The 13,282-nt window shown below is 44.2% G+C and overlaps 1 protein-coding gene across 2 annotated transcripts in view; it reads right to left on the bottom strand.

The window, feature by feature from the left end:
• The window catches only part of TTC29 (tetratricopeptide repeat domain 29), a 313,491-nt gene that overhangs the window by 138,237 nt on the left and 161,972 nt on the right, over nt 1–13,282 (bottom strand). For both annotated transcript variants that reach the window (XM_075613943.1, XM_075613934.1), the window contains exon 9: nt 3,397–3,520. In XM_075613943.1, the coding sequence (XP_075470058.1) occupies nt 3,397–3,520 (124 nt within the window). The remainder of the gene's footprint in view (nt 1–3,396; nt 3,521–13,282) is intronic.

Raw genomic sequence — 13,282 nt, 5'->3', positions numbered from 1 at the left:
ATAGGTTCTGAAGACTCCAATGCAGGTAACGGAGAGGAGATTGGTTTCGAAGCCGTAGAGGCCCTAGGGAAGGGGTCAAGAAAAGGCACAAAACGGGGGCGTTGGCGTTCAGAGCGTCGTACCTGGAGGCGCTGGTCCATGCGTATAGCCTGGGAGATTAGTTCCTCCAGAACTCCTGGCCTGGGATGGGCGGTGAGCTCGTCCTTCACGGGGTCTGCTAAGCTTTGCCAGAAGACAGCGATGAGGGCGTCCTGGTCCCAATGAGTCTCATCTGCCAGAGTCCGGAACTCCAGCACGTACTTGGCCACGGACCAACGTCCCTGTGATAGCTGGAGAAGAGAGGAGGAGGCCATTTCCTGGCATGAGGGGGTGTCGAACAACTGCTGGAATTCCTCTCTGAACAAGACATAGTCATGGGTTATTTCGTGGCGCAGCTCCCAAATCGGAGAGGCCCATGCCAAAGCATCACCAGTCAAAAGAGAATAAACGAATGCGACTTTTTTACGGCCCGTGGAATATTGAAGGGGCGCCATCTCGAATTGGATCTCCCACTGATTGAGAAAGCCGCGGCAGGTCTGGGGATCACCCGCATAAGGCTTCGGTGCGGGTATCTTTGGCTCTGGGGCGGCAGCGCCTACCGGTCCAGACAGGGACGGAGAGGGTCCACTTGGTGCTGGCTCCTGGAGTGTGAGATTGGTTAGCTGTTGGGCTAAGGCAGCGATTTGGCTGGACATGGTCTGATTCTGTAGAATCAGGGCTGAGAGAATTTGGTCTAAACTAGACGGATCTGCCTCGGTCTGGTCTGCGTCGGTTGGGCTCTGCATAATGTCACGGTAGTGCTGCCCGCAGACCAGACCCGTCCCTTTCACTGAGGTGGGACGTAAGATTACATGCACCCGCAGCAGAAGGAGCGTGTCCGGAGTGTGGTTATTGCGTGGCCAGGCCAGGAGACTATAGCTATAGTACTTGCCGGATCCGAAGAGTAGAAGTGCCATAGTGGTTGCCGTAGCCGAGATCAGGGAGCAGAGAGGTCCGGGAGGTCGAGGTACAAGCTTAGTTCGAGGGATGAGAGAAGCAGCGTAATCAGGGGGAAGCCGGGGTCGAGAGCCAGAGAGAATCGTCAGCCAAGCCGGATCAGAACCTGAGGAGCACTGTAACGAAGACATGAATAAAGCACACATCCACCAGAGCTAAGACTATGCAGAGCAAGGTTTGCAGGGCAGGACAGGGGTAATAAAGGTAGGAGACCCAATAGGAGCAGAGGGCAGGACCAGAGTGTGCTGAGGAGCCGGAGCCGATTGGTGCAGGTATTTAGAATACCTTTGGCACAGCTGATCAGGAGGAACACTGCGTGAGCTGTGTGGAAGCCGGGGGGCATGGTCAGAGCCTGAGAGGGGTGAATAAATTATAGCTGGGGACGCGTGCTCTGTAAGCGTGTCCCGTGCGCGTCCCAGCAAGATGGCGGCCGCATGTCCCGGCGACGACTGTGCAGGGAGAGGGTTGCGGCGAAGGTACCGGTGAGTGGGGGCTATAGGGGGACGGAGCGATTGCGCCGCGGCCTGCGGCTCCTTACACTCAAGAATAGAAAGGCCAGATTAGACTTTGCCAAACAATATCTAAAAAAGCCAGCCCAGTTCTGCAAAAGCATTCTTTGGACAGACGAAACTAAGATCAACCTGCATCAGAATGATGGGAAGAAAAAAGTATGGAGAAGGCTTGGAACTGCTCATGATCCGAAGCATACCACATCATCTGTAAACACGGTGGAGGCAGTGATGGAATATAGCAATATATAGCATATATTATAGCAACCTTATAGGACACACATATTTTTCCAGTCCAATAAAGCGTCTCCTACATTATTCCTAAAAATAATTACAGCTACTGTAATGACCCAAAGTTATTTAAATATCGAAGTAACAGATAGTAAAAAAAAAAACAGCTTTTGACTGTGAAATGAGACCACAGACGTGATAAAATATCATCCCATGTTGCTGTTGAGAGCTACTAAGTGCTATAAATGTACAACTTTATTTGGCTATTGCATGCTGGCTCCTAGTACGGTATATGCATTTACCTTTTTAGGCACTTCTTGCAGAGAAGAGGTTCACATAGATGCTTACATTGTAAGATAATAAATGCATGTACATGATTCACCGATTCTCTGACAAAGCACTGGACAATTACATGCAAAAGAACCCACTTTCATTTGTTCCCCAAAGTAGAACTGCTAGCATCAGTTGTTAACAGACATTCCATATAAATGGGCATCAATGATCAATAATAGCTATTACTGTAGCTGCTGAAGCAATATTGAATGCAAGAGAGGGCAGCACTGCATTTTTTTTACCACATTCAGTAGTAAGGCTAATATGGAAGTCTAGCTAAGGGTAAAGAGGCTATTTCAGGACTGGCTAATGCATAATGGCATCATGTGCTTGGTTTTTATTGCTTTCCGTTGGCATTTGCACTTGGAGGAAAATCGCATGGAAATCCACATTGTCACATGGCAAAGCAGGGAGGGGGAGGGGTGTCTCAGATCCACCATGATGAAATACATCGTAACCTTACTGATAGCAAAGGGGTCTATCATACTCCAGAAAACAAAACTAGGTGTGTCACCTTTTTAGTTCTCATCCCACGCATAGGATCTGTTTTATTACAATCTAAGGTTACGTAGACAAAGAATTATAGGCTAAAGAGTAGCACATTATTCAAATGCTGAATGCCAATTGGTATTTTGTCAAATTTCGGGTAACAATAATCAGTACATCGTCAATCAGCTGAAGCATTTCAATAATTGTATGGAATCAGATTAAGCCCATTTCTTATTACTGTAGGTCATATTTTTTGCAGGTTCTTTTCTTTGGGGGGGGGGGGGGGTACGTAATGAGCAAGGAGAAACTGCACAATGTTTCTAAGGCAAGGTGCTCTTGTTGTTACCAAAGAACTACAATATAAAACATCCTGGTCCTGTTGGTCCAGCAGAGTGGTTCACAAGTCAAAACAAAATGGGAGAAAGGGACGGTGCAATTATTATTACCAAATTTAAAATGAGGTAGGTAGATATTGCTTAACCAATCATCCTGTTCCTTGTAACCAAGATTTGGGGCCACCACTTGAATGGGCTATAAGGTGTTTTCAGTCAAACACAAGTTCATCTTTTAATTTCTAATTTATTATTATTTTACAAGTATTACTATAAATGTTCTATACCAAAGCAAAACAAAATTACAGTTATACCTTTGAGTTAAAAGGTAGATGATTCTTCAAAAATGTTTAGCAGATTAACATTATGCATAATATTAACAAGTCATTCTCAGTAATATATAGGCTGACAATTTATTGGAATAAGTACAAAGTGCAAACCCGTTTCAGAAGAATTGGTACACTTACTCTTGCATTGAAAATGTCCCCAAGGTAAATGCATGTTTCTGCTAGACTTTGGCATAAATTGCTACTTTTGGCAATTTCAATAAAATTTTCCAAGTACTCAATACTTTCAAGAATTTTTCCCTGGCTAAAGAGAAGAAAAAAGAAAAAAAGTCCAGTTAAAAGTGACAAAGTATATTTCAGTCATTTAGACTGTACTGACATTTTTTATATCATACTATCAACAAACAATCCGTCCGCTCCTCCTTCTCTTACCGAGCACCTCAACAATCTACCTGAGACTCTCAAAGCCCTCTCCAGTCCAAGTTCTTTCACAACTAAAGCTGTCTCACATTTTAATCTGTTCTGTAACTGCTACATACTGTACTGTTACATACTCCTATAGCGTATATTATCTTTTACTGTTCATGCAATGTATATATGCTATATAATGTATAACCCTGTTCATTTAATGTAACCATGTATTTGTCATCATAACTCTGTGACCAGGACATATTTGAAAACGAGCGGTAACTCTCAATGTATTACTACTTGGTAAAACATTTTTTATAAATAAATATGTACTGTAACACAGGGAACATGCACAGAAACAAAATGCAAGTATGTGGGGAGGTTTAGAGATATTATTAGAATATAGGGAAATATTTAAATGAATGGAGCTTTCATGAAATGGATAAGCAACTTTGCCACATTGCGTATTCTAAATATACAAACACTATTGTTCTATTATCTCTTAACTTAAAATAGTCACATTATATAATAGTATTGTTACCATATGACTTCAACCAACAAAATAAAGCATGCAACGCAGGTATTGTTATTCATGGTGCATAGCTAAATACACTGTCTATTTTCCATTGTATAGCTCTCAAAAAATAACATATATAACAACTTTATTACTAATATTTATTTATGACACGTATTGTATTGAAATAGTAAAAAAAAAAAAATCCAAGTCAGCCATTGTATTGCAAACTTTCAGCCAAAGTCTGTTTCTAAGCCGAAGGAGTTAAAACTGGAGAAATATTTCCTTTAAAAATGTCATTATATTTGTAAAAGCACTTTGACCACACTGTAAAAATATAAGCTCACATCTCTACACATCCTCAGTGGTAACAAAATCAAACATAATCTTAGAGGAGAGAAGCGAAGGATTTACTGAAGATCAAGGACAAGGTTATGGTGTTAGACAAATATTAATTCCTGTTTTCCCAATTCTCTCTATGCAGTGCACAGGTGCAGCATGGAGAGCACATTATGGGTTATAATCACTAAATTCATTCAAACAGACCTCAGAGAGTTAAAAACATATATTCTGAGAAACAGGACTCTTCGGTCCAAAGGAAAAGAATGAAGAATCGCAGGATATTTGTCTACCAAGGTGATTCCAGTTTCCAGATGGGCAAACGGGACTTTTAACACCCATATCCCCTGACAACAGTCCAATTATGTATATCACACTTGGCCTACTGTTTGCAGTAGAAGTAATCAATAAAGGATGTGGTTGAGTGAACATAGGTTTTGGTTGAACCAATGCATGAAAACTTAATCATTTACTCAGAATGGAGAAATCAAATAGAGCAGGGATGAAACTACCACAAAGGGGATTCTTGATGGTGCTATAAGTTTGGGGGCTGGAGATGAAAGTATTAAGGTAAATGGAATCAGTGAGAGGGGAAATGTACAAAAAATAAATAGCTTTTTCCTAATTTAAAGAACTAATATAAATGTTACTGTGTTCAATTTGTTCAATGTAACAGCAGCAAAGCAATGCCACGCTAAGAAACATAAATCATTGGGCTACACAATTTCTTATGAGAAGAACAGAATTCATTTGAACACAGACAACTAATATTTAACCAATCTAAAGAAATATATATTTTTTGGCAGTACCAAGCAAGCAAATTAATTAATAAATACACAATAAACAACTTATCAATTTAATTGGCTTCCTTAGGAATATTCAATCCTACTTACAGTAAAAAAAAATTACTTGTGTCCTGTGAAAATGAATGTCATTCACATTTATTAGATACCCATTTCTATTTGGTTCACTATTGAATATATCATATGTACTTTAAAGGCGCAATCCCTCCTATAACCAAACCAAACTAATGCATATTCTATAGGTTGTTGGATATAGGTGTGTTACGGAAAATATTTACAGCAGACACACAAAGAGTAATTCTTCAGCTGGATTTACTATATAGTAAGATGCAAGCTATACCAAGAGTATACTCGCATAACAAAACAAAAAGAATATTGCAAAAGATATATTGAACAGCCTACAAGGGGCGTAACATACATTTGATAGCACTGGATTGGATAGAAAAGTAAATTTATGATGCATGCTGGTGTCTAATTAGAAGTTGGCATCTACATCTTGTGATACAAATAATAGTGTGTGCAGAGATGTGAATGTGTCCTCACCGTTATGGCTATAGTAGAAAATATGTGAGGGTCGTGTGCAGAAATGAGTGAACAACACATTGATGCCATGTAATAATTAGGGACCGGGAGCAAAAACAAAGTCACACTCGAAAAGGAAAAAAATAACACAGAAATAGAAAAACATATTTTTGTACTCATCGTCATTAAAAGGACAGTCACACAAATTCTTTCAGCAGAATAGCATCATTTTGATAGAACGTAAACGAGTATAAATTATTTAAAATATTTTTTCTCTCTCTTAAAGTCTTCATAGTAACCAAATTCAACGAAGTATTTATAGAACATTGCAATAATCTCCACTTAGTACCAAATCCACAGAACTCTGTGTATTCAGGGCTCCTAATGTCCATTATCAAAATTGTTAGCAGACGGGCGATCCACAAAGCTAATTACTGTATATGCAAAAACAACGGCAGTTAGAGTTCTCATTAAAATATGGCTAACGCAGTGATAGCCAGCTAACGCGCTAGCTGCCAGTACTGCCGGCTCGCGCTAGCCATATTCTAATGAAGATGCCAGGTTAAAAAAAAATACATTATTTACCAGTTTGAAGCCTTTGAAGCTATAGTAGCCATGGTCACTCAGGTAGCCAAGTGGTTCATACAGATACCCTGACTATCCATTCTATGGCATAGAGGTACAACTGCTATGACATACAAGGGGTTAACCTTCCCGTTAATATCCCTGGGTGGCCTAACCTCCCTCCCTGGGGCGCCTAACTAGGGAAGGCAAAATCTTTGATGTCATAACCAATAGGCAGCAATCACATGTTACAGCTAGCAATCTGATTGGTTGCTGTAACATGTGATGCCATGACTGGTGTTATGAAACAGCCCAAGCCCCTATAAAAGGCAGGGGCTCTCACAGAAGACTGGAAGTTGTAGCAGAGGCCACTCCTGTGGCTGAAAGAAGATAGAAGATGCCTAAAGAGGAACAGATGAAGAAAGAAGAAAAGAAGAAATACTTACAGATGAAGACACTTCAATCAAATGAGGATCGAGGGTGCCAGTGAAGATAAGAATCCATTGTCGCCAGGCCATGGATGTGCTCGGATTACAAGTAGGCCATTGAGCCTCAATTGATTTAGTTTCTTGTGGGGTTTTAGTTTCTGTTGGCCATTGTGCCTGTGGATTGTTTTGTGGGTTTTTTATTTTGCCTTTTTCTAATGGTTTGGGGCCATCGGGCCTGTGGAATATATTTTTTAAGGTTCGGCATCAACACTTTTGGGGGGTTTGGCTCTGGGGGGCTAATTGTCCTGAAGATGGTGGGAGTCTATTAGAATGGGGTAAGTCCAAGATTTCAAGATACCGATTATAGGGTCTATGCACTAAGCGCTGAAAAAAAATTTGCTGAACTGTTTAAATCGCCAGTTTCAACAGCATTAATATCACGGTATGCAGAAAGCCCTAAATACCTGTGATAGCAACATTTGTAAAACTGGCGAGTAGCCAGTGACGTGATGATCACCCCTCTGAAAAGGGCTTACCTGGCGATTTCTTTCTGCTGCAGAGAGAGAGCCGCCTCTTCCTACGCAAATCTCGACATAAAAACTTTTGATCTAATATAAAATGTAATACTAGTGTACTGTAGCAGGGGGTCTCCGGAGCAGAACTGTGTTGATTTGAGGTGCGGGGACCCCCTACTTCTCGAGATACAGGCCCCGTTATGGGGTACCAGTATCTCCTATGCATTTTAGTCCCATGGTCACGTGACGTGGGACATTTAACAAATTCGTTACCATAGCGACTATACGCTATGGTAATGAAGCTGGTTTAATTTAATTTTTATTAATAGTGTGCAGGAGCAGGTCTCCTGAGATGAACTGCATTGATTTCAGCCCCGGGGACCCCCTGCTTCCTGAGTTACAGGCCCTAGTATGGTGTGCCGGTATCTCCTTCATTATTTAAATCCCCCAGTCACGTGACATGGATGATTTAAAAATGGTGGCGATACCAGCACCTGATGCCCCATACCAGGGCCTGTAACTCGGGAAGCATGGTGTCCCTGAGGCAGAAATCAAAGCGCTTCAGCTCAGGAGTCCCCCTGCTCACACACTACTAATAAAAATGACATTAAAGCAGCTTCATTACCTTAGCGGATAGCCGCTAAGGTAATGAAGGGGTTAAGGCACAATAGCAGATTTATTGACGGAAGAGGGAGTGAGTGAACGGGGTACATGGTCCTTCACTCACCCCCCTCAGCCCCTAATAAACATTACAATATGTACTACCCACCAATACATAACCCACCCACCCCCTGTGCCACCCACATAAAAACATTTGTATTTTTTTCTGCGCAAGATTGATGCCAGAGGCCGGCGGGGGTCCCCGAGTGGTCCCCACGAGTGTCTGTGGGCCTCCAGGTGGTCCCTGCATTGTCCGAGGGCCCATAGGGGTCCCTGCAGGTGTCTTGGGGTCCCCAGGTGGTCTCCAGATGGTCCCTGTGGGTATCCGGGGCCCCAAAGGGATCCCAAGGTGGTCCCCGTGGGTGTCTGGGGGTCCTCGGGTGGTCCTCCCGGTCCCCGCCGGCCTGCGGTACAAATCCTGTTGCAAAAAAAAATAATATGTTGAATACATTGCAATAAATACACCTCTCGCTCCCCCCCCCAACATATACAGTACAATAATGGGCAAAATTACTATTATCCAGATATGGATAATAGCTCATTTGCCCATTATAAAATCAAACATTAGCCAGCCAGCATAAACAAAGTAAATAAAACGTTCAACTCACCCCTGCCATCATGAAGGGCATGCTCATCAGCATACTGCAGGTCCACGTCCTCCGTTGCTAGAAAGAATACAATAAATAATACAATCTAATGGCCCCTAACCCCTTAATCGTCGTAGTGGTTAATAACCACTATAGTAATCAATGGTTATCCCCTGTCCCCCGCTACCCACCCGTGAGGCCTATCAACCCACCTCGGACCCACTATACCTACCCTGTACCCATTGATTGGCACTGTGGTCTATCATACCCATATAATATGGGCATGATAGGCCACTATATCACTCAATGATCAATCTAATAAAAAATAACTAAGGCCAAAAATACACAATAATCACATAAATACAGAAGCACCTAAACACCCAACAATAAAAGAACCAAATAGCCTAACAGAACACATCACAAATAATTATCTATCACCAAAATAGCAAAATTATTACAATTATGTTATTCTAAAACAATACAATTAAATAAAAAACTATTCAAACAAACTATTAAACAAATAAAACCATAAGTCAACAAAACAATTAATGAATTTAAACCAGTAGCCAACAAAACTAATAAATAATTAAAAACGCTAACCAATCCTGAAATGTACTAAAAACAAGCCATGCAAATTCTAAACAATTTAATCCAAACAATAAACAGAAATAGAAAAAATAACAGTCAATAGAAGACAAGCATTTGCCAAATTATATGATATATAATAAAAATGCATTGTAATATGTACAACTTATCACATGATATAACTCTACAGCAGAGGCAGCGATTATTCTAACAAAAACCAGTGGCAATTCCCCAAAAGACCCAGGTACACCCAGGTACATTCTGAATACATTTTCTTAAACTAGACCCAGCATTTTTGCATTGATTAATGGCCTATCAGATTAACAGCGGGGGTCCCTGGCAGTCCCATTCAAACTGAATGGGAATGCCAGGGATCCCTGCTGTGTTAATCCTATGGGTCGTTAGTCAATGCAGAAATGCCTTAAATGTGCCTCAAACTAGCCCAGAACATACCAGCAGATACCCTGAATGTAACCCGGCTAGTTTAAGGCAAATGTTAGAATAAGTGTTGCCTCTACTGTACATCAAGTTATACATTTCCATGAACTTTACAATGACAGACTTGATTTTACTACGAGACCACTGCTGAGCCTCATAGTGGGGTGCCCCAAATGAATCATAGGTTACCCAGTTGGGAGGGTACCTAACACGTTTGCTTTGATGAAGCCTTTCTTCAACTCCCTCTGGGGAGTAGTGATCGTACTCTTGAGGCTCAGCCTCTATTATCGGGGTACTACAGTCTCTGTAATGTCTCTATGAGGTATAAAGCAAGGACTTCTGGGGTCCAGAGGAGGGCTCATTGGAGCCACCGGAGTGTCTGAGGACTGGGCCAATTATCCGTATCTCCTTCGGGAGGTGCCCCTTAACTTTGGTCTGTGTTACTAGAGGGTACTTCCATAGGATCCTCGGTTGTTTCAGTTACTCTCTTCCGGACCTTCTGGCTCACCGGCCAATGGTGTAACCTCTATCTCTGGTTCATCATCCCCCACTTGTGGGATAGGCAGAAGATGATTGTGGTGCCAGACCTTTACCCGGCCATCCGCGTCTTTTATGTGGTAGACCGGGAGGCCCGGCATCTGTGATTCGACCTTGAATACCCCATCGAGCCAACGGTCAGCCAATTTCTGTTTGCTGGGGATTCCGAGGTTACGGACGAGAACGGAGTCTCCAGGATGAATTTCCAGAAGCTATCTCGGCTAGCTGGTAGGCTTGTCGCAAGCTTTCCTGAAGCAGCTGTACGTATGTGTAGTGCGTCCTGTTGGGTACCCCGTCGGTAGATACCTGTAAGGATTCTGCTTGATTCGAGCCGAGTTTTCACTACCGTCCAGGTTTTTTGTCTCTCCTGCTCTTTCTGCTCTCTGTGGCCATTTTGGGTACTGGCAGCATGCTTTATAAGGTTGCAGTTACCGTAGGGAGTCGCCAAGCAAAGTTCTGTGTGTTTGCAGTTCCTGTTGGTCTTTGCAGTTATGCCTTACCCTCTTGCCTGTTTTGATTTTCTGTTGCTGAACCCGGACTGTGACCCCGACCTCGCTGCCTTCCGCCTGCCCTGACCTTCTTTAGGCTTCTCGACTTTGCACCTCTGCCGCCAGCCCTGACCTCTGCTTGTCCCTTGGACTTTGCAACTCTGCCACCAGCCCTGACCCCTGCTTTCATACCAACTACGGATACTCTTACAGGAATCTGTCCCTGGGTTGTGGTCGGTTTATTAGCATCCTTACCTCAGCCCTGCGGGTCCGCCTCCCAATTTGAGACGAGCACCGTCACATTTTGCTTGGCCAAACATGGACCCCGCTGAGGTAGAGAGAGCCATATCTCTCCAAGGGGAACTACTCGGAGATCATGAGACACGTCTTGCCCTGCAAAACCAACAGCTGGCACTTATTTCAAGCCAACTTCAGGACATTTTTACCCGGGTGGACACACTCCAGGTGGGTTCTACCCCTACACTGCCCTTACCGGAAGCTTCTCCGGTACCAGCCCCATCACCCCCTATGCCCAGGGAACCATGGATCCCGATGCCTCTGCGTTATGGAGGGAACCCTATTGCTTGAAGAGGTTTTCTAAACCAATGTTTGATTCAGTTCCATGTTCAGCACACATGATCCAGGGCAGCCTATGTCATTTCCCTACTAATAGATGAGGCCTTTGCCTGGGCTTCCCCTCTGTGGGAAAGAGAATCCCCACTGATCAACGATTCCATTTCCTTTTTCCAGGCATTTAAAAGAGTATTTGACGCCCCCGGTGGCGTCTCCTGCGCTTCAGCTTCACTCCTTCAAACCCGACAAGGAATCCGTACGCAGGCCAGTATGCCATTAAGTTCCGAACCCTTGCTGCAGAGATGGGCTGGAATAATGAAGCTCTGGTGGCAGCATTTTGGCAGGGGCTTTCTGAGCATTTAAGGATGAACTGACCTAAGGGATCTTCCCAAACATCTGGAGGAACTCTGTATCAGAATGGACCTCCGGATACAAGAACGGCAGGCTGAGCGAGCTCAGTCTCCAAAAACCCCAACAATTCGGCTTGCCCCCCCACTTTCAGACCCCTCTTTCTACACCTCTCCCTGAGGAGGAACCGATGCAACTAGGTGATACCAAATGATCAGAGCAAGAGAGAACTTGGAGACGTGTCAGGGGGCTGTGCCTGTACAGTGGGCTCAAAGGTCACCGTGTTCGAGACTGTCCTAAATCAAGAAAACCCCAATGCCCAGTGAAGATAGAGGAATATTCTTTGGACATTTCTTCTATTATTCCTTCACAGCTCCTCATGCCGGTTTCACTCTCCTGGGGACCAGCATCCATTTTCACGCAGGCGTTTGTGGATTCAGGAGCCGCAGGGAACTTCATAGACCACGCATTTGCGAAACTCCACTCCCTTCCTCTCCATACTTGAGAGATTCTGTTACCAGTGGTGGCTATTGATGGAAGACCTCTGACACTTGGGACCATCACTCTCGAGACTAATCCTTTGCTGGTCACGTCGGGGCACTTCACAAACAGTCACTATCATTCTACGTGATTTGCTCTCCCTCTACTCCAGTGGTTCTACGACTTCCCTGGCTCCGGTACCACAACCCCAAGATCGATTGGGTGACCAATCAAGTGACAGCCTGGGGACAACATTGCCATGGATCGTGTCTTTTGGCGTCTCGCACCATCTCAGAGGTTAGGCTAACGACTGAGACTTCCGCATCATGCCTTTCAGTTTTTTACCAGGAATTTGCAGACGTATTCGACAAAAAACAGGCAGAGGAGTTACCGCCACACTGACCTTATGATTGTGCAATCGACCTACTCCCAGGGGAAATCCCTCCTCTAGGCCGCACCTATCCCCTTTCGGAACCAGAAACCAAGGCTATGCGCGAATACATTTTGGAGAATCTTCAGTGTGGGTTTATTCGCAAATCAAGTTCTCCCGCTGGAGCGAATTTCTGTGAGGATTGCACCTAGGTCCCGCCCCGTGATGCATTGGGTGACACCCCTCGCGCGTGCGCCGCAGTACTCCTGCCAGTACCAGACCTAGTCTCCGCCCCCGCACTGCCTTCCGTGATGCAACGGAAGGCGCTCCTGTCTCCACTACACGTCGGCGTCGCTTGACCAGAAACACTTGAGGGGTTAATGCTAACTCCCTTCATTACCCCACAGCTGGGATACACTCCACCCCTGCCTATCAGTACATAGTCTATGTGTGATGACTCACTGCCTGCAGCCTTCCCATTGGCCCTCTGTGCTTTATATGCTCAGCCAGACACCTAGGCAAATTGGCTGAGCATAAACTTGTGTTTATGTACTAGTGCTTGCCTCAAGCATCCTGCTGCCCTGCCGTTGCTTTGTGCATTTTGCTTGATCTCTTGTACCCTTTACCTCAGCTTGATTCTGAACCTCTACCTTCTCTGACCCCTGGACCTTGGCTAAGCACAACGGCCATTCTGACCTCTCTACTCCTGGACTCCGGCTACGTACAACGACCATCTGACTGCTCCAATCCTAGACCACGGCAAGTATTACTACTATCCGGACCTCTCCTACCCTGACCCAGCTACACGACTACGACTCTGTAATTCGGACGCGGTTGTGCAGTTGTTGGTCGGTGTATTATAACATCCACACCTCAGCCCTGCGGTCCCGTCCTGTTTGTGGTGAGC

This window comes from Ascaphus truei, chromosome 1, assembly GCF_040206685.1.
Source record: "Ascaphus truei isolate aAscTru1 chromosome 1, aAscTru1.hap1, whole genome shotgun sequence".
NCBI lineage: Eukaryota > Metazoa > Chordata > Amphibia > Anura > Ascaphidae > Ascaphus > Ascaphus truei.
This window is presented reverse-complemented; position numbering and strand designations above follow the sequence as displayed.